At 39.8% G+C, this 26,552-nt stretch overlaps 2 protein-coding genes and 1 long non-coding RNA gene across 10 annotated transcripts in view; 2 read left to right on the top strand and 1 right to left on the bottom strand.

The window, feature by feature from the left end:
* acadsb (acyl-CoA dehydrogenase short/branched chain) overlaps positions 1 to 12,442 on the bottom strand; it is a 38,792-nt gene extending 26,350 nt beyond the window's left edge. For both annotated transcript variants that reach the window (XM_084670790.1, XM_084670792.1), the window contains exon 1: positions 12,380 to 12,442. In XM_084670790.1, the coding sequence (XP_084526916.1) occupies positions 12,380 to 12,412 (33 nt within the window). In that variant the 5' untranslated portion in view covers positions 12,413 to 12,442. The remainder of the gene's footprint in view (positions 1 to 12,379) is intronic.
* On the top strand, positions 1,622 to 4,354 carry LOC146260406 (uncharacterized). Of its 6 annotated transcripts, XR_014729582.1 has the most exons (6): positions 1,622 to 2,350; positions 3,212 to 3,262; positions 3,382 to 3,444; positions 3,723 to 3,901; positions 3,995 to 4,088; positions 4,258 to 4,354. It is a non-coding gene; the product is annotated as an uncharacterized LOC146260406 (long non-coding RNA). The 6 variants fall into 6 exon arrangements; XR_014729581.1 differs by having other exon boundaries at positions 1,624 to 2,350; positions 3,382 to 3,901; XR_014729585.1 differs by lacking the exon at positions 1,622 to 2,350 and adding an exon at positions 2,484 to 2,881 and having other exon boundaries at positions 3,382 to 3,901.
* A 24-nt stretch (positions 12,443 to 12,466) lies between the features above and the next one.
* LOC146260404 (zinc finger protein Pegasus-like) lies at positions 12,467 to 15,964 on the top strand. Of its 2 annotated transcripts, none has more exons than XM_084670794.1 (4): positions 12,467 to 12,868; positions 13,049 to 13,207; positions 13,346 to 13,528; positions 13,678 to 15,964. In XM_084670794.1, exons 2-4 carry the CDS (start codon positions 13,072 to 13,074, stop codon positions 14,565 to 14,567), a joined length of 1,209 nt encoding a protein of 402 aa, XP_084526920.1. In that variant the 5' UTR covers positions 12,467 to 12,868; positions 13,049 to 13,071; the 3' UTR covers positions 14,568 to 15,964. The 2 variants fall into 2 exon arrangements, with proteins under 2 accessions (XP_084526920.1, XP_084526919.1); XM_084670793.1 differs by having other exon boundaries at positions 12,468 to 12,812.
* The last annotated feature ends 10,588 nt before the right edge of the window (positions 15,965 to 26,552 follow it).

Genomic DNA, 26,552 nt, shown 5'->3' with positions numbered 1-26,552 from the left:
GAAATGTTTGTTAGAAAGGACCTACACTGAGATGAAGGCATACAACTACAAAAGAGAAGAAAAATGCTAAACAAAGTGAAAAAAAAACGGAAAGAAGAGAAACAATGCATAAAAATATGAACATTTAGCAAAAAAATATTTGCTGTTTCAAAAGGCCTGAAATGTATGTTAGAAAGGACCTGCAGCAAGATGAAGGCAGAAAAGTCCAGAAAAGGGAAGAAAAATGCAAAAGTACTGGCAGTTGGAAGATACTGCTGTGAAATGTATTTTTGAAAAGACCTGGAGCAAGATGAAGGCAGAAAACGGAAGAAAATAAGAAGAAAAATGCTAAACAAAAAGGAGAACATTTCAGAAAGATGAGCTGCAGGAAAATGTGAATATTGAGCAGAAAACCAGTTGCTCAAGTCTGGGTTGAACAAATTTGAAGGTAAGAGGACAACACTGGAATGACTGGAACTTGCTGGAAAAACGTAGCAACCGCTGGTCATTGACAACAGACTGGCAACATTTCTAACCTAGAATCTCAAAACGGAGAAGAAACTAATCATGCGTGCCTGCACACCCAGTCCTGTTCAGACACTTAATTTAAGATGACATCAAAATAATAATTCATAGTGCAGGGTTGCCGATGTTGTCGTTGTCCCTGGTTAGTTTTTTATAGTAAATAACAAGATCATGCTACATCTTACCACCGGATCATTTCTTGCAAGTGTGTCAAAGTGGAATGTAGATCTACTACTTCAAATTAAAAACGGAGAAGATATTTAGAGTAAAGACAAGTTACTTTACATCTGTGTTCAATATCGTCAATTAAAAGTAAAAACTTTCCAGTTACGATGCGTTTGTTCGTAGGATTAACGCCAGCTGCAGCAAACACTTACCAGACCTGGTTTGTCTGTTCGTGACGGTTAGCTATGACTGTCTTGAGCCTCGATTTTTGCAGATTTCTGTGAAACTTGCTAAAATAAAAACGATCGAGCTAGATCATGTACACTTTAAGCTCAATGTACATACCTTGTTTGGCCAATTTGGTCGATACTGTAGTTGTGAAGAAAAAGTCGAATGGAGAGCCATATCCCAGCTAACACATGACGTTGCGGCAACGTTGCCAGTAGGTGCTCAGTTGGTAACCCGCGACGTTACCTTCTGGCAATGTCGTGGCAACGTCGTAGCAACGTTATAAAGGGGATGTTGCCAGTTGGTCCCATGGACAACGTTGCCACAACGTCGTACCTTGGTCTGCTGGTTACGTTATTTTTAGACCCGTGGGCAACGTTGCTGCGACGTCGTACCTTGGTCGGCTGGTTACGTTATTTTTAGACCTGTGGGCAACGTTGCCGCAACGTCGTACCTTGGTCGGCTGGTTACGTCATTTTCGGTCCGTGGGCAACGTTGCCGCGACGTTGTACCTTGGTTGGCTGGTTACGTTATTTTTTTTGGTCCCATGGACAACGTTGCCGCAACGTTGTACCTTGGTCGGCTGGTTACGTTATTTTTAGGTCCGTGGGCAACGTTGCCGCAACGTTGTACCTTGGTTGGCTGGTTACGTTAATTTTGGTCCCGTGGACAAAGTTGCCGCGACGTCGTACCTTGGTCGGTTGGATACTGTTATTTTGGTCCCGTGGACAACGTTGCCGTGACGTTGTCCCTTGGTCGGATGGATTCATTTTGGTACCATGGGTTAAGTTGCCGTTTAGTCGCTCTTTGGTCGCAGGACAACGGATCTCGAGTGCAGTGGTTTATCCATGGAGAGATCACACTGGACTGTTCTCAGTTCTGACACTTTTGTAATGTAGCCAGTCTACATTAATTTCAATCACACAATATTATATAAATGTATAAAATGTATGTAATTCATGTGCAGCTCAGTCCCAGCATGGTCATCAATTTTCTCATATGCAGTAATATAGCTTTAAATAAAAGACTGAATTTGGAATATAATTCTTATATTCTTAGCCTTAGGCCTATATTAAAATATAAGTATTTCATTCTTTACATGTACAAAAGCAATCAGTGTGTGATGTGTAACATGATTAAGCAAACATTCTTTGTCCAGCACACTAAAGCTGTATGACACACAATGCAAATTTGAGCTGCAATAATTTTGAAATACAATATTGTTAAATGTGACCAAAAGGCCAGCGATTCTTAAGTTTTATTACCAAAGACAAGTCATCACAGAATATTACAATTCTTCCGTAGCAAACCTAGCTGCACCTCAGTCTGCTCCTGAGCAGCAACTTTGCGCATGCCTATTTCAACGCATCTCTGAAACAGGGATTTCAGTAAAGAGCTGGGATTCAAACGTCTTGAACTCATGGATTTCAACTGGAAATTAGCTACGTCAAAGGTGAGTTTCTTTACAGAAATAGATTTAAATATATAAACATATTTTCTGAAATTGGATGGAACATGCTATTACGTATAGGTTTGAATTTTAGTCTATTAAGGCTGGTTATCTGTTTCAGATTAACATTGTTTACGTTAGGATTTCGCTAGCTACTAGCTAGTAGTAAAGCTAGTATAATGTACTGTAGAGTTAAGGCTAAACCCTCCAGAAAGTTAAATACTGAAAATACATACAAAGTTTAGCGTCTCACAAATCACCCACGAAAGAATCAGTGAAAATAAACGTTCAGAACTGTTGGAAAAAACTTTGTCCGAAAATACTGTAGTTTATTTTGGCTCTGGAAGACTGTGGAGCTAGCGCGTGGCTGATCACGTTTTGAAATCAGTCGGATATGGCTTGCACAGCAATGGCGTCTATAAAAGTATCATGTCACTAATTCTTCCAATTTGTACATGCCATCTGTTTTTGGATACGTTTATTTGTTTTAACCTTAAGATGCGTGAGTTCTAAATGTTTCCGACGCTTCCACGAGTGAGTTTTTTCCAAAACGGCAGCTAGGTAGCTTTTATTAACTTCCGTTACCTAGCAATCTAGCATAATACTCGTAGCAATGTTCCTACCTGCTAGTGTTGCTTGTTATCCTACTAATTGTACATTTTTAAGCCATACTATAGCGTTTGTCACATTGTTTGTCTATCGGAAAATAGTCGGTTGTAATGTTCAGAATCACACATGTGCGACGCTACGCTGTGGGGCCCTGCTTTCGAACGATCACACATGTGCGATGCTGATCCTTTTATATTTACATCAAAATGCTAATACTATGTACTTAAACTACATTCCACTTTCATTTCTGTACAGAGTATCCTACCACCGTCACACGGCCTAGCACTGTGTCCCTGGGAAATTATGGTAAAGTAATGAATGACCGTTTTCAACAGTGACAATAATTGTAGGAACCATGGCAACCCTAACGGCTATGTTTTAAAGCAAAAGCATGACTGAAAACCTTTGGATCACCTGACCCCTAGGTGTCAACTCTGGTCTGGTGGAGGACAACCCATATGGGGTCCAGGAAAACAGCTGGCAGCCAGGCAAGTGCAAATATAAGACACTCAAAGCTTCTCAATAGCATTGCCAACTCATTGTAAGGCATACTTAAGTTGTTCTGATCGTGGCAGGGGGATACATATTTGTCAAAACAAAAAATATTGTCTTACTAATGCTTTGTATACAACCATTCAAGGTAACATGTGTTATTTACATCAATGTTACAGCTAATCTAGAAGAACCATAGTGTATGCCAATCATGTTAACTCTTGTAAACTTGTTTTACTTGTCATTTGACATTTACTACTTGACATTTGATTAGATTTATGTTCCAGAAGATGGAGACATTGGAGGAGAACCAGCGAGAGGCTCTCCTATGCAGGCGACGACAGGGCAGACACACTGAAGAGGTGCCAGTGATGGACCTACGGGTGGCCCAAACACTGGCTGAACTCCAAGACCTTGAGGAATACCTTAAGGTGCTGGAGTTCCGAAAGAGTGGTAGGTGTTTTGAGATGCCGTGAACTATGGCTTACACGCAGCGTTCAACGTTCAAATTGGTGCTAACAATAAGTTCATGACTTCTAATTGCAGATGCTGTGATGAAGTGGAAGACGGGACTAGGAGAGAAGGCTGTGGAGCTCCTCATAGCGGACACACTCAAACACGCCCATTCAAAACAAGCCAGGTGAATGAATCATGATTGCAGCTTCCATATCCAACCTTTCACATGGCTATGTGACAAAAAACTAGAATCCCATAATCTTTTTTTGATGAAGTATATTATTCTAGATGTGATTTTTTTATGACTTGTTAGGCTTGATAGGACACTAACTTATTTTGTGCTTCATTGTCAGGGCCAACAGACAGGACCTGTAGTGGAGACTGGCAGAAGATTTTAATTCACTGTTTGGCACTTTGTTTGAAATAAAATGACTGAATGTTACATGGAAATGCTGCCTTGTTTATGCTTGAGTTAGGCTACACATCACACAAACATAGTCTTCCTAAAGTTGGCTACCATGTAGCCTATTATACAAGAACAAGTAGCATTTTGGGCATATGAGGTCTGCATATGAACCGCCCCAATATAAGCAGTAGAAATGAGAAATATAGGTTTCTTAATTGACGTTGCAGCTACGGACTGGCAACGTCACAAAATTACGTTGCTAGGAGGTCACGGTTACGGACTGGCAACGTCACAAAATTACGTTGCTAGGAGGTCGCGGTTACAGACTGGCAACGTCACAAAATTACGTTGCTAGGAGGTCGCGGTTACCGACTGGCAACGTCAGAAAATAACGTTGCGACGACGTCGTGGTTACGGACTGGCAACGTCGGAAAATAACGTTGCGGTTATGGACTGGCAACGTCACAAGATGACGTTGCGGCAACCTACTGGTGCCCCACAGATCCACGGTCCGCAACGTCGCCAACGTATGTTTGGTCAACGAGTGACGTTGCGGCAACGTAAGGGCAACGTAAATGTGTTAGCTGGGATGGCGGGCCGGACCAAATGATGCGGCCCGCGGGCCGGACGTTCCCCACCCCTGCAATAGGCCTTAATGTAATTGTCGCAATTACATTATATTAATGTATACTTTGTTTTCAACACATGTCTTAATTTTGAAAGATATAATTGCATTCAGTATTATTAAGTCACTTTATTTGGTAAAAGTAAAGTGCCTTTGTTTTGAAGGCCTATTGGGATGCTTGTGAGTGAGAATCGACAATTAAGCTAACAGCAAGCAAAGCACAGACAATTTAATGCTCTGATAAAAGTTTAAGGTTGTTATAGCGGTCGTTAGCGATCTAAGGAAACCTCTATTCCCTTGTGTAGGCTACAGCATGCAGCCAATTACGTATGTTGTTTTGTGGCTGTATTTTACTTTGGTGAATGTTATTTACTATGGAGGACCAAACCTGCCATATTTAAAAATGAATGAATGAATAAATAAATGTCCACATCCATGCATTTAGACATAAATAAATGAATACATGTACTAATTAATGCACAATTGTCAATCAATATTACCTTATAATTTACATGTATTTATGTATTTATTTGTGTATTCATTTATTTATTCATTTAATTTTTTATTTATTCATTTATTTATTCATTCATGTATTCATTCATTTATTAATTCATGTGTTCATTTATTCATTCATTCATTCATTCCTGTATTTCTTCTTCTCAATATGTTAATGAGATGTGTCAATCAAAATAGGTAGGCGGTATTTGACACACCATTGGCTAATCGTTTTCCACGCTTTGTATTCGATTATGTAGCCTTACATCCATCCTTGCTGTCATGGACAACATAGCCTACATGGACAGGCTGGCCGACCTTGTTGAAAACAAAGATTTAATTCACCATATATGATATTTGGATAAACAAACATGTTATAAAGATTTTACTACGTTAGTTGTGGGCTATCACTTAACACCCAACTTCACTACGCTGACCGGCCAACCATGTGTTTAACCCGATAAAAACGTAAACATTTTAAAATAAAAAATCCTGATTGTTGATTGTCAAACCAACATATTTGTCCTGTGTGTAAGAGCGAGATAGACAATCTGGCACATAGCCCCCAATCAAGCAGAAGAGAAATTTGTGAAGATTGACGACACAAAGTTAATCATCGAAGATGAAAAGTAGCTTAGTCCTAAATGGAGTTGTATGCCCCATAGCACATATTTTACAAAGACTACGGCAACAAAAGCCAAACGTTGCCACGTTATGTTGGGAATGGGATGCCGTTGCGACGGTTATTGTTGGAGCAACAAGTTGCCTAAATAGCCTGTAGCCTATGCCATGTTTATGTACATGTCAGCTTTACATGTAGAAAAGAAAATCTCAGAGAAGGTGAAAGGCTTGGTGACCGGCGTGGAGAAATGCGCGTCTAGTGTGAACAGCATCGCGCCATTCGTAGTATATTGTGGCGCTCCAGGGCGCTTCGCAGCCAGTGTGTCCCAGGCGTTAGCTAGATTGAATCTATGGCTCTGGATTGATTGAAATGTCTGAACATCAGTTTCCACGCCTACTGGCCTCCTCTCATTATCATATTAGGAACAATGAATGAATGAATGAATGAATGAATAAATAAATGAATATATAAATGAATGAATGAATACATAAATCAATCAATCAATACATAAATGAATACAAAATAAATAAATACATAAATGTAAAATATATGTAACTATTGATTGACAATTGTGCATTAATTAATATATATATATTCGTTTATTTCTGTCTAAATGCATGGATGTGGACATTTATTTATTCATTCATTCATTCATTTGTAAATATGGCAGGTTTGGTCCTCCATAATTTACATGCTGCACATGTCATTGTATGTTTATATCAAGCGAATGTGGTCTTTATTTTCTTGTTAAAGTGTGAGTTTCAGGTAAATTTGGATAAGAAGCTTCAAATAAACCTGTAGCAAGAAAGCCACTTGTGTCTGCCAGTGCTTGATGGGAATTATAGTACTCCACTTGTGATTTACTTGTGTAATAAATACTATGTTTAAATTTAACCAATTAAATAACCCTTTTTTGTGAGGCGTTTAATTGAGGGCGCCGTTTATTACACAACGTTCATTTTTGATGGAGTGTTTATTCCAGGGCAGCATTTAAGGGCGGCGTTTAATCAAAGAAATACGATAGTTTACATCCCAACATTGCAAACACTAATAAGCAAAAGCAGTGGTGCCTCATATGTTTTATAGGAGTGGCAAAAAAGAGAAGCACAATTGTACAACACTTTTCCACTACCATTATCTCCAATTCACTCTCCTGAGTTTCATCTGTATTGTATGTAACTGCTAATCTAAAATGGGCCTACATTAAGTTTCAAAGAAATAGTGTACTAGTGCAGAATAGAGGAACTGGGGAAATTGTGCTGGTGTGGAAAGTCCCCAAAAACTGTGCTGAATGGGCAACAAATATTGGATTGTATCAAGGCCCAATTGCAGAAGAGGCCAAATTATATTTACAATTGTAGTAGGCCATTGATATGTTTTAAAAGTTCAGGGATGTAATTTGTTGGATAAGAAGCCCCCACACCCCACTCCAGAGACAATTAATAACAGAGAAGTCCTGACATTAAGTTAAACAGTCATGTGTTAAGAGTAGAGTAAAAGATAGACAAAATGTGTACATGGATGTTGAAACTCAGTGCTCTGAGCTTGTGCATGTCAGTTAAGACAAACGTAGCCTTTTAAACCTCTAGGTTTAATTCTCTTTTATACATTTAAAGTTGGATTAGCGAGATGCATGACCCCCCAAGACAAGCTTTCATGTTTGCATCGCTAGCATCTCATCATATTACGCAGTCGGAAGACAGCTAGATAAATATTGTAACGTCAGCACCCTTGGGTACCCAGCATGCAGTGCACACTTAAAAATGCAAATAGGTGTGGGAAATTGTTTGGTTACAACAGCTGTGCAAGGGATTTCAGGTGTTGTGTTTGTTCACTTAAATGTGTGTAGTGTTATTGTTTTTTAGTTACTATAATATTGTTACTCATCCTGATTGTGCATGTTGTGTAGTTTTAATGGGATCAGAGAGTCTGACCATGATAAAGTATTGTCAAGCTGCTGTACCATCACAAGGTACACTTGCAAACAGCTGGACATTATCTCTTCCATGGTCCAGTGTCCTGCATGACTCTTGTCAGTTGTGTATGACTGAGACTCTAGAGAGCTCAATTCAGGGAGAGTTCCTATAACCATGGATTTCTAACCAGTTTCGGGGAATTTTGAAAACAGTGTCATGTGTGGGGTATGTTTTTTGGGCTACTTCTAATCCTCATGCGGCCGCCGCAATCATGCCTTGGTGTGACCTGCACTGGGAAAGAGGGAAACAGCATGGATGGGGAAAGTTTGTGGGCAGAGCAAGCAATAGTACATACATAACCTACACATATCCTTTAGTAAAGTGTATTCTCACTTTCATAAAAGTTATTGTTGCAATCAAAGCTTTGAAAGAATGGATGGGCCTGACCAGAGCACAGGTGGCTTGACAGAACACACTTCAAAGTTGCCCCTTTCAAAAGGGTGGCATTTTGACCCCATCAGGCCAAGATGTCTGAAAGCTGGTACGCATGCCTTATGTCGGCAGCATGGATTTTTCTCTTCCGAGACAATTTGTGAAGAATTACTTAAAATAAGCCATTGATCCAATTTTCTTGAAATGTTGTGTATATGTATGAAATACGTGTATGAAATACGTGTATGTGTCTTGTGAATTTTGTAATGGTTTGCAATGTTGAGGAGGAATAGCTGCCTGCAGCTATATATATTTTTTTATATATATATATATATATATATATATATATATATATATATATATATATATATATATATATATATATATATATATATATATATATATATATATATATATATATATAATGAGAACCATTGTTCTCTCTCATATATATTTATTATTATTTTTATTTATTTTCCCACCCCTAAAACTCAGTCAATATTTGGACTACATAGACAACCTCGGTGTCAAATGTTTCGTCTTGGTAGCAATTGAGTTGTTTATATTTGTATTTACGTTCCGTTGCACGGTTTAAGTCAAAATTAAGTTTTTGTGGCGAAGTGAAGCTAACGGTTGCTAACTTGCTAGCCACAGTCATTGTATTAACACAATATTTGGACTACATAGACAACCTCGGTGTCAAACGTTTCGTCTTGGTAGCGATTGATTTGCTTGTATTTGTATTTACGTTCCGTTGCACGGTTTAAGTCGAAATTAATTTTTTGTGGCGAAAAGTGAAGCTAACGGTTGCTAACTTCCTAGCCACAGACGTCACGTCACAAAAACTTGCTTGACTAACTCTAGCAGAACATTAGTTAAACAGCTCGTTAACTTCTGGGAGATGGCTAGGCTAACTACTTTACTGCAAGGCAGCTGCAGAAACGCCACAAGAGGCCTGGGTGTAAAAGATTTGCTCATTTCACTTTGTGATATGACACACAATTGTGATGTGTAATGTACAATATAAGCTGATATTATTAAGGAAGTACATCTACTTTCGTAAATAGTAGTCTACTATTTCACTGACGCATTAGCATCATGACATTAGCCTCTGTTGCCCGGGCAACACATACTACAGCAGTCTATGATGCATCTGTTTTCAATCGTTCAAATAAACTTTCCTCACAAATACATTTTCGTTGTAGGATTCATATGACATTAGATAGCAAGTAAACGATTTGTGGGTGAAATTATCATTATCTGTGGTTTCAAACCACTGTAGCTCACTGCAACGCTGTAGCCTACGCGAACCACACTAGTCTAGTAGCTACTGTAGGCTATCAAAAACATCTCCACAGCTGTTTAGGAAGTCAAAACGGGGACAAAACATGTTCGGCACTACTCTTACTTAAATCAAAAGTCTTGATTGGTGAAACTATCTAACTAGTGACTACTAAACTGAACTCCATTGCTACAGCCTAAACTTTGTCAATCTGTTCATGAAAATAATTAATTTCAGCCAAGGGTGAAATAGTCAATCAAACATTGGAGGGGGGACAGCTGTGGGACTTTATGCATTGGGCTTATTACCTCCATCTTACCCATAGATGTATACATTCACTCACAATGTCAGTTAAGCGCTATTAATGTCAGTCTGGTGTCCTGTACCTTAACCCTTGTGCTGCCTTCGGGTCACATGACCAAAAGGTTCATAACAAACCATCGTTGTGTTTACCCAATTTTACCCAATACAAAAGCTTTTTTTTTTCTCCTTTTAACCTTCGCAATGTGGGGGGTCTGAGACAGCCTGACGGTTTTAAAAGAAAATGCTTCACTTTGTTTTTGTATGCGGTAAAGTTGTCGCAAACAACGGTGGGTCACAATGACTGATGGGTCAGAATGACCAGAGGAGAACACAAGGGTTAAAACATATTAAATGAACTACTACTCTGTTAATAATGTATAACATCTCCAGAAACATACTTTGTTTTTATTTCCAAAGAAATAACGGACGTCAGCTGCTGAAGTCTCGTTCATTTTTGGCCACTTTACTGAAAATACAACAGCAATGCAATTCCATAAGGATGAAATTGATGAAGGAAGAAGGAACAAATGGCAGGTGTCTAAAATAACTTGCTAGATAGCCCAATTCAGAGAACAGGAACGTAGCCCAAAACGCTATCAAAGATTTGGTAAGTTTGACGAGCCTGTCACTGCATGACTGCTATCCCAGTTTGCTGTAAAGCCAGGCTACATGCTAGCCTGTATAGGTTGCTGCCGGCTAGCTTGTCAAAAGTCCCATTCAAGCTTTATAGTATTGCAATCAAAATTCGCACTAATTCCAAATGTAATTTCCAAAAAGATTTTGTGTAATTCACCTAGTCCTTATCTCAAGGATTATGTTAGCCAAATACTGGATATTTACCATCCATAAATACTTGCCAAATGTCTGTCTGATGTTGCCCTGCTAACTCACTCATTGACGTATAAGCTATAGGGAAATCAGGGGAAATAGGTTTCGCTAATGTATAGTGTAAGGCAAGTTGAATGGATTTGGGGAATGGACTGGCCGGGATTTGATATTTTCGGAGCAGGAAAGAAAGACGTTGGCTAGCAGTCATCGATATTGCCCGCATAATCATACAGTATGAACAAATATTGGGGGGGACAAATTGTCCTTCTTTAAATATTGGGGGGGACGTGTCCCCCTGTCCCCCCATATAATTACGCCCTTGATTTCAGCCTACCTTACTACAACAGAACGTTAAATCGAATTCAACCAATGCAATTTACCAAGGCAACTTCTCCACACAGGGCCATATCGCATTTTGCGTTGTTACTGACAATGATCGCTACCACTGACCTTTTAATGAATGAGGGATTTCCCCCTAAACGAATGTCAAGCTTATTTATGTTTTTGGGGGCATATTTTCAGTTAGCAGATGGTACTATTTGAATCACGATTCCATCTGAGCTAGCTACTGTACTGCCGGTAACGTCGTTGTTGGAATATTTAAAAATATTCTTTCCCTCTCTCCTCCTTTCTTTTTTTTCTCCATCTCTCTCTCTCTCCAATTCTTGTATGAAATGTGCCATATTAATGAAGTCTTACTAACTAACTAACTAACTAATTAACTAAAGTCCTATAGATAAACTGCACTTAAGGTATCATGATGGTTTCTTTCTTGTGACATCTTCAAAGTGAATGTTTAGGCTATTTTTTTGTTTAATCAGTAGGACTTTTGGGCCCTGTTAAAGACATAAATGACTTAAGCCTAGCATATACCGGCTACGGCGCATATCATCATATCAATGCACTACTACATATCAAGTTAATAACAGCGACAATACGCAGAGGCTCTGGGTTAGGGGCCCCCTGAGCTCATGGGCCCCTGGGCTGGGGCCCGGTAGGCCCGTTGGTTAATCCATCCCTGGTTGTAGCCCTTCACCATTGTATGGTGCCATTCATTCCTCACAGATCACACCCATCAAGTCAAAGTGAATAGTAACTCATCCAACTGCATGTCCAAGCCCATGGTAACTGTGGAGGAATGCAGTCATCACACTTGTCAAACCCAAATACTGTCACCTTTTTCACTCCTCATGATGAGTTTGCATCCCTGAAAAACTGCACGTCCTTGGGGCGGAACAAGACACCTGCCGTCATGCAACCATAATACCCTATTCTCGATAGAATCGAACCAGACAGATATAGAGAGTCATGGAATTATTGTTAAATATTCAGCTACTGTAATTTTCTAGGCTAGCTATCTAGCTAGCTAGTAGTAGCAGGTCCGTTTCAGGACTGCGAGATGGAACGTTACGTAATGGGGTTATAAGCGTGTCTTGCACACAAAACCACTTTTGTCCAAAACCGGCAAAAGGGTCTATAGTGTCAAGCTAGACAAAAGAAAATACAAAAAACATGCTTGACAATGATGTTCATGGACTTGTCAGTTTCCATTACATTTCTCCTCACCTTCGTAGAGATCCTCAATAGTGGGGCTGCCATGATTCTTGTTGTTTATATACGGGACATCACCTTTAAAAGAACGTGTTTCAATTTATGTAGACCGGGTGGAATACAGACTTGATTACTAGTCCCCCTCTTGTTCATGTGCACGGCGGTCACTATCTAGACTTTTCATAATAACGACTTAACGTTAAGCTAAACATCTGTTTGTGATGCATGATCTTCTAATAATCAATAGTTCGCCATACCTGCAATTCGCCAGATAGGAACTTCCGATAATATAGCTATTTTAAAGTCGGAGTCCTTTTATGTGTGCTACATCGGCAGAGTGTCTTTATTCAACCCAGCTGGGGTTTGACAGTTTGCTTTTATAAATCAATGTCTAATCACGCCGATATATGACATTTCATTGATTAGCGCGGATGTGACTGCCTACTACGTAAGCAACTTGACAGAGGAGCTGTTGGCCTCAACCAGTTAATCTAGCTCTGCTAGGTAACTAGCTAGCAAGGGGGATATGGCTGCTTAGCTTCAGTAGTGGGACTAGCTAGCTACAGTAGCTAACTGTTTTGCATGTTATAATGTTGATTGACAGCGAGTTCTTTACATTATATGGAAACAATGCTTTTTAACGATGCATATTGTCTAATATTGTATTTTTCCTTATGTAATCAGTAACCACCACCCACAAGAGAATCATGGAAGAAATCAAATCAGAGCCTCTTGATTTTGTGAAAGACTTCCAAGAGTATCTGACACAGCAAACCCAGCATGTTAACATGATCTCTGGTTCCGTGGGTGTTGACAGAGAAACAGAATCTCCACCACAAACTGGTGAGGATGACTAAGCCCTAACTTTGACAAACAAACTTTAAACAACAGTTTTTATCAACTGAAATAATACCATAATCTAAACCACTAAAAGAAACATCTAATTTGACATTCTGTTTTATCTGTGTGTACTTATTGCAGCTGCTACAGAGAGTGAGCATAATGGGCTGGACCATCCTTCTGTGGAGGTGTCACTGGATGACAGCTCAGGATTGCTTGCAGATGATTTTGAGAGGACCTACGATGGCAAGCTAAAGTGCCGCTATTGCAACTATGCCAGCAAAGGCACAGCTCGGCTGATAGAGCACATGCGCATCCATACAGGTAAAGTATTTTTAACATGGGGTAGTATTTTTTTTCCTCATTTTATGACACTTCTGTCGTATGCCTTTTTATTTTTGTCATGTTGTATCTTTTGCATGCATATCTTTCCATTTATGTTATTGTCTTCTCCCTTGTGTGGTGTGGAAAAGGAGAAAAGCCCCATCGCTGCCACCTGTGCCCATTTGCATCAGCTTATGAGCGGCACTTAGAGGCCCACATGCGCTCTCACACTGGGGAGAAGCCCTACAAGTGCGAGCTCTGCTCCTTCCGCTGCAGTGACCGCAGCAACCTGTCCCACCACCGTCGCCGCCGCCACAAGCTGCTGCCAATGAAGGGGCCGCGCTCCACACTTTCCAGTCGGAAGATGCTCAGTGTCCTGCAGAAGAGGACCAGCTCCTTGGCCTACAGCAGGAGGCTCTTCATCAACTTTAGTCCTCCATCCATGGTGGTGCAGAACCCGGATTATCCGAATGACCTCTCACATGAGCTACCCCACCTGCATTCTAATGCTTATGAAGCACATGTCGGCAATGGCAAGGGTGCACGGCATATGATGACGGACAACCCACTGAACCAATTGTCAACATTGGCAGGCCAATTAGCCAGCCTGCCTCCTGAATGCCAGACCTCTGTGTCTCCAGACAGGGATGAGAAACCCTTTCTTATCCAGCAGGCCTCTCGTACACCGGCTGAAGCGTCTGCAGGTGGAGCTCACACGTCTCCCCCCAACTCAACAGAGCCGCAGCCCCCAGCACGCAGGAACTACAGCCCAGTAGCAGGCCCCAGCAGTGAGCACAGCTCAGCTAGCATTAGCAACAGCATGCCTAGCACACCTGTCCCTGGCCTGCCACCACAGGACCCTCAGCTGCTTCACAGCTGCCAGTACTGCCAGACCTACTTTGCAGACAACATCCTCTACACCATCCACATGGGCTGCCACAGCTATGAGAATCCGTTCCAGTGCAACATCTGTGGCAGTAAGTGCAGTGATAAGTATGACTTTGCTTGCCATTTTGCTCAGGGACAGCATAAGCAGTAACTCTTCAAAAGTTCAAGCAAAATAACAGTTCCTTTGTTTTGCCCACATATAGCATATGATTTTGGCAGAGTATGTACGCAATTACTTGAAACTTATAAGAATACATTACATATTTACTGTCAAATTCAGTGACTGTTTAAAGATTTGGTTGTAATACATTGCTTGGAGCTAAAAGATTTAACTTTAAACGAGAAGTACAGGAGACAGTCCTTTATAGAGAAGTTCACCATGTCAGAGACATGTTTTGCCATTACAACAGTACTAGGCCCTTAACTAGTAAATTAGCTAAACGGACAAGGAGAAAATGTTATGTTAAATCATTTAACTCTACAACTCAAAATCTTAACTTTTAATTCCTTTTACTTTGGCACTTTTAAATACATTTCATGTACACTCTGTTGCACATAAATTCCTTGCTGCCAATCATATCTTCCCAAAAAGGCATTTTGTCCTGACTGAATTGTGCTGCTTGTTCTGTGCTGTTAGCTCCTTTATTGTTCACTGGTTAAGAGTGTGCGGGCTAAAAACATATTTTGACATGCCTGGAATATTTCACATCCACCACTCAATTAAAACTTGATCATTCTAAGACCAAAGTGTTCTTTTTCTTTCAAAATGTCTAAAGGAAAGTTGTACATTGTCTGTAGAAGCCTTGTAGCACTGTTTGTGTGGTCTGTACAATCTGTAATGTAAGACTTACGTGAAGTATTTTACATTATTTGCACACCAAGTGAGTGTTGTGTAATCTTCCATATGTTTATTGTATGTGAATAGGAAAGTTTGTATCTCAAGATAGTGTATGTTATCTGGAAACTGTGGTGAGTAGACATTGTGTACATTATGTAGCCCATAGTCTACTGTCTTCTACCTTGAAAAGGCCTTTATTGTCTTATATAAGTAACTAAAGTGTATTCATATATTACTAATGTTTTAAGTATTTAAAACAAATTATAGTGTTTTATTTAGTTACATTGGATAAACCTTTTAGATTTTTGTTTGTTCTGATTTCAGAATGATGCCTTTATACTGTTGTTGGTGCTGATTTTTTTTATCATGTAGCATTTAGACAGTTTGTGTTGGTCCACTGCTATTGATAACAGTACCAATCTTTTATCTGTTAGGTGTCCCCATCAGAACACCTTCTAATCTTTACAGGAATCAAGTATGTGAATGTGACTTCAACGGATTTTGTTGCAGTTACATTCTTCTTTGACTTATGTTGGACTGACTTATCAATGCAGTTGGTGTAACTGAGGAACTACATAAGCTTACTAGCAGCTTTATGTTCACTCAGGAACATCAGAAATTTAAACCTCAATTTACTTAATAATTAACCATTTGTGATGAACTAATCTTACCTACTGTTTTTGTACATTCTGAATTAAAAAACTTTGCGAGGGGAAAAAGTCAAGTGTATTCATTGGATATAAATCTTTCAACTAAAATACACTGACATTTACTGTGCACTCAAAATATTTACATTATCCATGGCCACAATAGATTCCGCATTTCAAATTCTCTCATATGAGCATATTAAATTAAATGTAGAAAAATAACTACTATTATGTAGTGTTTCTCTGTACAACATCTCAAATACAACATACAGAAGATGCCTGTTTTGCACAAGAAGACATTTACAGAGTTGTGTGTAAGAGCAGTAACTGCAGAAAACAGCAAATATAACCTACAATTGTTGGCTATTCTTTTTTATACTTGTAAATATATACATACATACATACATACATACATACATACATACATACATACATATACACACACTTATGGAGGACCAAACCTGCCATATTTATGAATGAATAAATGTCCACATCCATGCATTTAGACAGAAATAAACAAATATATGTATTAATTAATGCACAGTTGTCAATCAATAGTTACATATATTCTACATTTATGTATGTACTTGTTTTTGTATTCATTTATTGATTGATTTATTCCTTCATTTATATATTCATTTACTTATTTATTAATTTATTAATTCATTGTTCCCAATATGATAATGAGAGGAGGCCAGTTGGCGTGGAAACTGACATTCAGACATTGCAATCAATCCAGAACCATAGATTCAATCTAGCTAACGCCTGGGACACACTGGCTGCGAAGCGCCCTGAAGCTAGCCTGGCTCTGCCTTCCAACGTACTTCCTCTCAATTTTGATTTTGGCGCTGTACTCACAGCGAAGCCATTCGGTCCGTTATGGCAACGCTGCCGAATATCCAACAGATAAAGCCAGAGCAAGAACAAGTTTTCTTGAGTTTTGTTGGTGGCCATGATGTTGTGGCCCTCCTCCCCACGGGGTTTAGGAAAAGTTTAATTTTCCAACTATGGCAGCTAGCTCTGTTACAGTAGTTGTGAAGAAATTGGCTAAGGCGAACGCTAGCGATCGGTTATGGCATATCAGAGTGGCTCTGGGCAGATCCAATAGTTTTAAACTTCAACAGAGTACCCGCCTACAATGAAGTCAACGCTTGTCAATGGAGCGAGGCCAGACTCTCGTACAAATGAAATGTACGAGAATCTGGTTAGGACCAGGGGGGTGTTCCATCAACATCGCTAACACAAGTCGCGTTAACACAAATAAGTCTCACTTGGGTAAACGTCAACTTAGACTTAAGCCTCAAGCCGATCCACTAACGTTCCGTTCCACTAACAGGCAACGCTAATTCAAGCTAGACCTCAGTAAGCTTAGGCTGTGCAGCCCTGATCAGGCGATTGTCGAAAAAGAGGAGTTTAGTCGCAAAAAGTAAAGCGTAAAGTCAGCAGAGGGGTGTTGTTTCAGCAGCGTAAATTGATTTGTTTTGTTTTTGGGGAGCTGTCCCCAAAAAGGGCAATGTTGCCGCAATGAACATGCCAAAGGAGACAACTTGTCAAACAATTACGACCGTTAACATGCATACATTGTAGACCTACCAAATCTACTTAAAATTATATATATATATATATATATAGTGGTGGCCAAAATTATTAGAACACTTGGCATATTTAAGAGATTTCAGTTGTTTTTGTTGAATTGGCCATTAAAATACCCATTAAACGAATGACATCATCTACAAAGTCATCATTATGTTGTATAAACCATAGAATATAGCCATCATAAGGTGATTTAGGTCATTTTTCTTACAAAAAACAAACTAGGCCTATTTCACTATCAATGTCACACAATCATGTTCTTTCACAGAAGAAGCCAAATTAGTTGTGTTGTCATTGTCAGGTGTGATCGTGGTTAAATTGCTGGTGATGCAAGAGTCATAGGACACAGCTGAGTGATTCTTTTGAATGTACAAGGTCTATCCTGCTCATTAAGTGACTTAACTTGGAGTTAACTTGGTGGCAGAATAGCAGCAGAGAAACCATTATTGAAAGAGAAAAATAGAGTGAAACGCCTGAAATTTGCAAAAGAACACAAGAAATGGATGAAGGAAGATTGGTGTAAAGTGTTGTGGATTGATGAGTCCAAGTTTGAATAGTTTGGCAACAAGCGACGAGTGTATGTTCGACGGAGGGAGGGGAAAGATATAAAAATGAGTGTCTCTTGCCAACAGTTACACATGGAGGGGTTAGTATTATGGTGTGGGTTGCCATTTCAGTCTCATGAACAGGTGACTTAGTGAAAATTGACGGCACCATGGATAAGTAGTATATAAGTGGTATACCACAACATTCTGGTGAGGCACGGAGTACCATCTGGGAATCGTCTTATGGGCCTGGATTTATTTTCCAAGAGGACAATGACCCTTAACATTCTTCTAACTATTGCCGGAACTACCTGTGACAGAAGGAATCTGCTGGAACATTGAAAATGATGGACTGGCCCCCTGAAAGTCCGGACCTCAACCCAATCGAGCAAATTTGGGGCGAGTTGGAAAATAAACAGGACAGATCTATTGTACATTCAAAGGACAGCCGTTGGCTTGAATTGCAGAAGGCATGGAATAACATTAGTGTGGAAGTTCTCAGGAAATATATTGACACTATGCCAGAGAGATGTGCTGCTGTAATGCTGCAAAAGGTGGACATACCAAATATTTCAGTTAAAAGTGGATAAAAACAGTATGACTCACTTCATCTGTTATTTGTTGTGCTCAGAGCAACCATCTGCATGTTTCATGAACATTATGAAATGAAATCATGTTTTGGAGGCAAAAAAAGTGTTCTAATAATTTAATTAGCTAATAATTAGCGTAATTTGATGAGCTGTCTGAAACCGTTCTGACAGTACGCTATATAGCCTATGGCCGATATTCTCAACAGGAGATTGAGAATAATTGCCCAAAAAAGAACGTGGCAGCAATTGAAAATTGTAGGATGAAATTCAAAACACTGAAGAAGGCCATCGATGTGGGCCAATAATGTTTTTGTCTTCACATCTTAAACAAAATCAATAAATTACTTTAAAATAACTTTGCCAAACACATTTATTAACTGATAGGCTCAATACTGAGCTTTAAAGGGGCAATTGACTGCAAAACCAATTTTACCTTGTCATAGTTGAATAACGACAGTTCGGTGGGTAAAATGAACATACCGTGAATATCAAAGTCCATTGACACCTCTTTCCTATTCAAATCTCAAAAAGAAAAAAATTGGCTGTAAAACGCTAGCTTTTCAACAAAGCTACCGGTCTGACGTAGGACCGGTGATCGCCCTCTTATTGGCTCTGGTCTGTATCTTTGTCACGCCCCCGAATTTACATCCATACCAGCCCGAGGTAGCGTCTATCTCCGATACTAGTTTAGCTGCGCGCTGCTCTGTGTAAGCTACTTATAAGGAATTACAAAGAGGAACGTTTTGAATTATAACAAGGATATTGGAAATGGACCACGGCCGTAAATGCTGTGTTCCAGGCTGTACAGGGAAGGCTAACACTCACAGTCTTCCCAAGGAGCCAAACATTCAACAGGCATGGCTGCTGTTGTCTTATGAGAAGATCCCGGCGAAGTTCGACACTCAATCATTCATTTGCTCTGAACATTTCACCCAAGACAGTTTTGACAACCTTGGACAATTGCAAGCAGAATTTGCTAGGAAGCTGAACCTGGAAAGAGGTGCTGTTCCGACCGTATGCTCATTGCAACCGCCTATAAGGACAGTATGATGTTGTGCTAACAGTTATTAGCAATGCTAACGTTTCCTGTATAATATAGCATAGGTAGAAAGCTAAATAAGTTTCTACACACATCAAATGACTCTAGCTAGACTAGCTGTAGTCGGCATTAGAAAGGAAGCTTCCGAAAAATAGCCAGAAAACGAACAGCAGTCTGGCTTATTGCTAACGCCTATCTAGATAATCTATTCGAAAGAACTGGAGAAAGGCAGGTGCTTCATACAGGATGAGGTAGAATTGCTAGTAACTGTTACTAGTAACACCTAGACTGTAGGCATGTAAACAAGTTTAGCTTGCTAACACAAGAGCATAGGTAGAATGTGTGATAATTTAGCCTAGTTTATGGCAATGGGTCTAACGTTGATTCATGTTCCTGACTGTGTTTCATTCAAATAAATAACCTGTGTAATGTAAATCTACAATTCACAATGCATGTTTGTCCAGATCTTGGTCATGTTATTTTTCAGCAAGTTATTTAGAGCTAGCTAGTTAACAGAAGCCGAGTAGAATCAGGATATGGTTTGGTTGCTAAGCTGTAGCCTAACGTTCTACCCACCCAAGTCAATCCAGTTTGCTTCAACAAAAGAAGTGGAAACAAGTAATGTTATCTCAATGTTATTTCAAATGATATATAGTCAATCTGTTGAAAACAGTGTTGTGTAGACACAATAGATTTATTTGCCCATTTTCATTTCAAGTCTCCAACTTCAGCTAGTGCTGCTGTTGGCCGTGTTGCGTTTTTGCTCCCCAGCTTCACTCGTTGAAAACCAACCAATCAGCGCGCAGCTCATCTAAATATTAATGAGCCTACCATAAAAGGAAAAAAGCTAGTGTTTTTTCCCGGGAACATTTCAGAGGATCTGTCAGTGGGCATAGAACAGCACCTGGGCCATTTTCAACCCAACCAATGTTACATACCCTATTTGGAGACCTTAAGGAACAGTGTGAAATACCCCCAAAAAACAGTCAATTGCCCCTTTAAGATAAAAGGGAAATTCAACCATGACGAAAATAGGGAATTTCACAAAAATGGGTACAGTATTCCACAGATCCAGCACTGACTTTTTAGATCAGAAGGTGACCCAAACGGCACACTTTGTTTGGCAGAACAGTCATTTAAAATTGCTCAGCATGACTATCATTATTATATTATGAGTATTTCCAATTAACATAGTCTGACTCCACTGATCCAGAGGGTGCTTGGACAGTGACAGACTGTGGCTGTGCCAAGTGTTGTCACAGCCTCACTTTGGGAAAGCATGCCCTACTGGAAATATATATATTGTCTTCTTTGGGCAAAGGGCAACATTTGGGACACTGTCATGTAGGGGCAGCATAAAGGGCACTTCATAACTGCACCCTTTTCCATTGGAAGTAAGGGCATGGGAACAGACAAATGTAGGCCATTATAAGGGTACCTTATAGGGTACTGCATCACATTTTCTATACTATAAAGGAACTCATTAAGACATGTTTTACATTTATAGAGGCCACACTGTCATTTATTGCGTGGGGCATCCTGGGCACTCAAGCATATTTCACAATGTGAATGGCAGACAGTAGGGACACTTGGTCTAGTTTTTGCCACTCGAGGGCATTTTAATTAACGCTTTCAATCATGGGGGCACCAGGCAGCAACCCCCTGATTCTTCCAATGGGCCTGGATACACCCATGGGGACAGTATATTGCACCTATAATATTGGGGAAGCCAGAGGAGAGGTAATATAGAGGCTTGTCAACATATAGGATACTTTAAACAATGAAAATACTTTACAATTGAATAAAAAGTCTCTTTGATCCTTTGTGTTTCAAGATTACCTGAAAAACTGATGATATTATTCAGGTACTGCTTTGGAGCAAGGTATACCCTTCATATTTCCTGGCATAGTTCAAGAACGTCCCACATTCAAAGACGCAGACAGATGCAGACAGACTGAACAGTGTCAAGGCTTGGCTACAGTGGGTTTGCTTCCTTGTGTGTGATTCCAGCAGACTACATACCTAGACTGCCGTCTACTACCCTCCTTTCGACTATTATAGTCTACTCTCCTTTCTATTACTTTCTACAAAGGATGGTAGGCTGCTCTTATGTGTTCATTGCCATCCTTAAGAGTTGCTAAAGTGTTATTGCACAGTATATATATATTTGTATATATATATATATATATATATATATATATATATAATTAATGTTTTATTTTATTTAAGAATGACAATTAAATCTATCTAGATAAACTATGCTGGGCATGCTGAACCTATACTTCTTCCACAGATACTGGTCAGGGAAGCATTACTTCTGTCTCTGAAGACCCTTGGGGCTGGTGGGATAAACGCTCTTTGTCTAATCTGAGCACCTTCATCCACCACAGGCTTGTCAAAGAACGGATACGCCATAATTGATTGTAACTTGTCTTGAGGCTCTGCTTAGTTTCTAAGGCCTTATTTTATGTCAATTAACCAATGGCTTTTGAAAACAGATAAAGTGACATTATTTCTTAACTTGTTATTTTATATTATTATATTTTTTGGAGATGAAGTAGACCTAAACACGAGAATCATTCATGTCTGCACTTCAAAAAGTCTGAATTTACGTTCCCGAACACGGACTAAAGTGCTTTGCGCGCAGGAATTTACTCGACGGAACTGTCTTTTGAGATTCTGTTTCCGCCTGTTTGAAATTATTTGCAACACATTTAGCTTGACTTTTAGCCTGACACGGATCAGGCTAGTCCCGATCCTTGGTTACGTAGCTCGAACTAGAATAATCCACCTTAATGGAACGGAACTCTCGCTAAAGTAAGTCTGACTTGGCGAAATAAGTCTTGCTTTCCCTTAATCGACGTTGATGAAACACCCCCCAGGTCTCGATCTTCTACAGTGTACAGGAAACCTATTGTTATTGGTGGTTTTATTATTTGTAATTCTTGTACCATGGGAGTCAATGGCAGCCCCTAGAACCCTTCGATAACTTTGTGAAATTTGGCACACTCATTAAGGACAGTTTCTTCTATACCTACACCAAGTTTCATGTCTCCCAACTCTAGCGCCACCAATGGGTCAAAGTTGGACTTGTGTTTACACACGCAACTTTTGAACCGTATGACTGAATAATGAGGTACCATTGGATTCCCTGGATCAAGACGAGTTCAACGCACCCTATGACGTCAATTTCCGGTTTATAGATTTTTCTGCCATTTCCGGTTTTATCAAAAACCTTTGAAAGCCTATTCCTCCTACAATTTTTTTCCAATCTTCCCCAGAATTGGCACACATCATCATCAGACCAACCCTCATAGAAATTATCAAAAGATATTTGATTTTCAAAACCGTTTGTCCGGTACAGCCAATCAAAATCGGCAACAAAGCAGCCAAACAGGAAATTGGATCACACGTTGGCAAATCTTTGAGATGTCAACACCAAACTTGTTAAGATGACTTGGAACCCTCTTCTGAGGATGTACACACAATTTGGTGTCATGTGATCACTGGGCGTGGCTGCAGGAAGCAAAAATGTGTTTGGGCCAATTACTTTTGATTTGTTTGCCTTTATTAAGTGATTCCTTTGTCTCATGATATCTTGGGACATCCTGTATGTGACTCATAATTTGTGATAATAGCTGAATTGATGCGGCCGCCATTTTGAATTCATTGAAAAAACGTATTTTCTCTACTCCTCCTACACATGTTGTCCAATCTTCACAAAATTTGGCAGAGATTATCTTCAGACCAAGCCTCATACAAGTTATCATATGTTTTTTTGATTTTCAAAAGCATTTGCCTGGTATAGGCAATAAAAATGTGCCATTAAGACAGCAAACAGGAAGTTGGGTTGTATCTCATCAAACCTTTGATGGATTCACACCAAACTTGCTGCTTGTACTCGTTACCCTCTTTTGAGGATGTCTAAAATGTGTTCTGGGTCATTTGACTACTTGGCCACCTCATTGCTGCTTGCAGCCATATTTGGATTTGGTCAGATTTGGTATCCCATTGGTAAGTCTGCAGCACTGGTTTTTCTATACAGTTACAATTTTTCCAGAATATACATATTTCAATGCTTCGCAATGTTTGGAGGAATCGGCAATTACTGCTTGCAGTTATATTTGGTGGCCAAGCCGCGAAGCGGCGAAGCCACATAAGTGATTCTACCTTTTCTTATTATTGGTGGCCAAGCCGCGAAGCGGCGAAGCCACATAAGTGATTCTACCTTTTCTTATTAGGATTCCTCCGTAAGGAGGAAACCTATTGTTATTGTTAGTTAGGATTCCTCCGTAAGGAGGAAACCTATTGTTATTGGTGGTTTTATTATTAGGATTCCTCCGTAAGGAGGAAACCTATTGTTATTGGTGGTTTTATTATTTGTAATTCTTGTACCATGGGAGTCAATGGCAGCCCCTAGACCCCATCGACAACTTTTTGTGAAATTTGGCACACTCATTAAGGACAGTTTCTTCTATACCTACACCAAGTTTCATGTCTCCCATTAGACCACTCTAGCGCCACCAATGGGTCAAAGTTGGACTTGTGTTTACACACGCAACTTTTGAACCGTATGACTCATTTTCAAAAATGAGGTACCATTGGATTCCCTGGATCAAGCCGAGTTCAACGCACACCATGGCGTTAATTTCCGGTTATATAGATTTCCCGCCATTTCCGGTTTTATCAAAAACCTTTGAAAGCCTACTCCTCCTACAATTTTTGTCATATCTTCTTCAAAATCACCAGAGATGATCTTCAGACCAAGCCTCACAAAAGTTATCAAAGGAATTTTGATCCTCATAACCGTCTGTCCGGTACAGCCAATCAAATTCATCAGAAAAGCCGCCAAACAGGATGTGAAGTCATGTCTCAGCAAATCTTTGAGATATCAACACTAAACTTGGTAGATCGGAGGAAGACACTACAACATGTTACCATGTGCAAAGGCAAATTCATATCTCAAAAAATGATTGATATAAAGCAAATTGAACTTATCGCTAACGCTAAAATTATGCTTTACACATCAGCCATTCAAAAACTCTGATTCAATCACAAGTTCATATGAAAACTCTTGAGAATGTTCATAACACAAATCTGTGAAAAAGTTGACTGTAAGATGAAAGGTCGATTTTTGGTGAATATTTGAAACATGCCTGCTTGGCTAATTTCTAGGCAAATTTCCAATGAATGTCTCCCTTGCTCCTCCCCGCGCGTGCTCCAAAATCTCACACACACTCAGCCTTCCCTTGACACACGCGCGGCCAAGACGCACACGCAACATTTCAGGAGAGTGTGGGCTGACCAAGCCCCCACTCATTCCTTGGTCTTTAGCAAAGGCCCATGTGGCTCTTGATGGTATTGCATTTCCGATTTTGTATGCAATGGTAAAAAGGTCTCAAATCCTGAAACATTGATAGTGTAGGCCGAGAAACACTTTAACAAAAGCCCATGTGGATCTTGTTGGTATTGCATTTCCGATTTTGTATGCAATGGTAAAAAGTTATAAAAATCCTGAAACATTGATAGTATAGACCAAGAGTAACTACCACACCACAAATGGCCCACCATTACCCATAGGTGGCGCTACAGGCCACGCCAAAAAGCACAAATATACAAGGCTTTCTGGAATGGATAGGCTCACCAAGCCCCCTCCCTTCACTTATTGGCTTGAAAAAAAGGCCCATGTGGCTCTTGATGGTATTGCATTTCCGATTTTGTATGCAATGGTAAAAAGGTCTCAAAATCCTGAAACATAGATAGTATAGGCAAAGAAACACTTTAACAAAAAGCCCATGTGGATCTTGTTGGTATTGCTTTTCCGATTTTGTATACAATGGTAAAAAGTTATAAAAATCCTGAAACATTGATAGTATAGACCAAGAGTAACTACCACACCACAAATGGCCCACTATTACCCATAGGTCTTCCCTTGACACACGCGCGGGCTTGGCAAGACGCACACGCAACATTTCAGGAGAGTGTTCCTTGGTCTTTTGCAAAGGCCATGTGGATCTTGATGGTATTGCATTTCAGATTTTGTTTGCCATGGTAAAAAGTTATCCAAATCCTGAAACATTGATAGTAAAGGCCAAGAGTAACAACAACACTTTAACAAAAGCCCATGTGGATCTTGTTGGTATTGCATTTCCGATTTTGTATGCAATGGTAAAAAGTTAAAAACATCCTGAAACATTGATAGTATAGGCCAAGAGTAACTACCACACCACAAATGGCCCACCATTACCAATAGGTGTCGCTACAGGCCACGCCCTAAAGCACAAAGCACTTCACTTCTTGTGAAGATTAAAGCGCTTCACTTCTTGGCTTGAAATAAAGGCCCTTGTGGATGTTGATGTTATTGCATTTCAGATTTGGTATCCCATTGGAAATTCTGCAGCATTGATTTTTCTATACAGTTACAAATTGTCAAGAATATACATTTTTCAATGGTTCGCAATGCTTTACACGTAAGCCAGTCAAACAAGTTCATATGAAGACTCTTGAGAATGTTTAGTACACAAATCTGAGAAAAAGTTGACTCTAAGATGAAAGGTCGATTTTTGGTGAATCTTTGAAACATGCATGCTTGGCTAATTTCTAGGGAAATTTACAATGAAATGTGTCCCCTGCTCCTCCCCGCGCATGCTCCAAATTCTCAGACACTCATTCTTCCCTTGACACGCGCGGGCTTGGCAAGACACACACGCAACATATCAGGACTGTGTGGGCTGACCAAGCCCCCACTCATTCCTTGAATATCAGCATAGGCCCTTGAGGACCTTGGTGTCATTGCATTTCCTACTTTGTATGCAATAGTAAAAAGGTCTCCAAATCCTGACACATTGACAGTACAGGCCAAGAGTAACTACCACACTTTACCC

Source organism: Hypomesus nipponensis, chromosome 13 (genome assembly GCF_054491055.1).
Source record: "Hypomesus nipponensis isolate SF chromosome 13, ASM5449105v1, whole genome shotgun sequence".
Classification (NCBI taxonomy): domain Eukaryota; kingdom Metazoa; phylum Chordata; class Actinopteri; order Osmeriformes; family Osmeridae; genus Hypomesus; species Hypomesus nipponensis.
The sequence above is the reverse complement of the archived record's forward strand: the minus strand, read 5'-3'. Positions and strand labels throughout refer to the sequence as shown.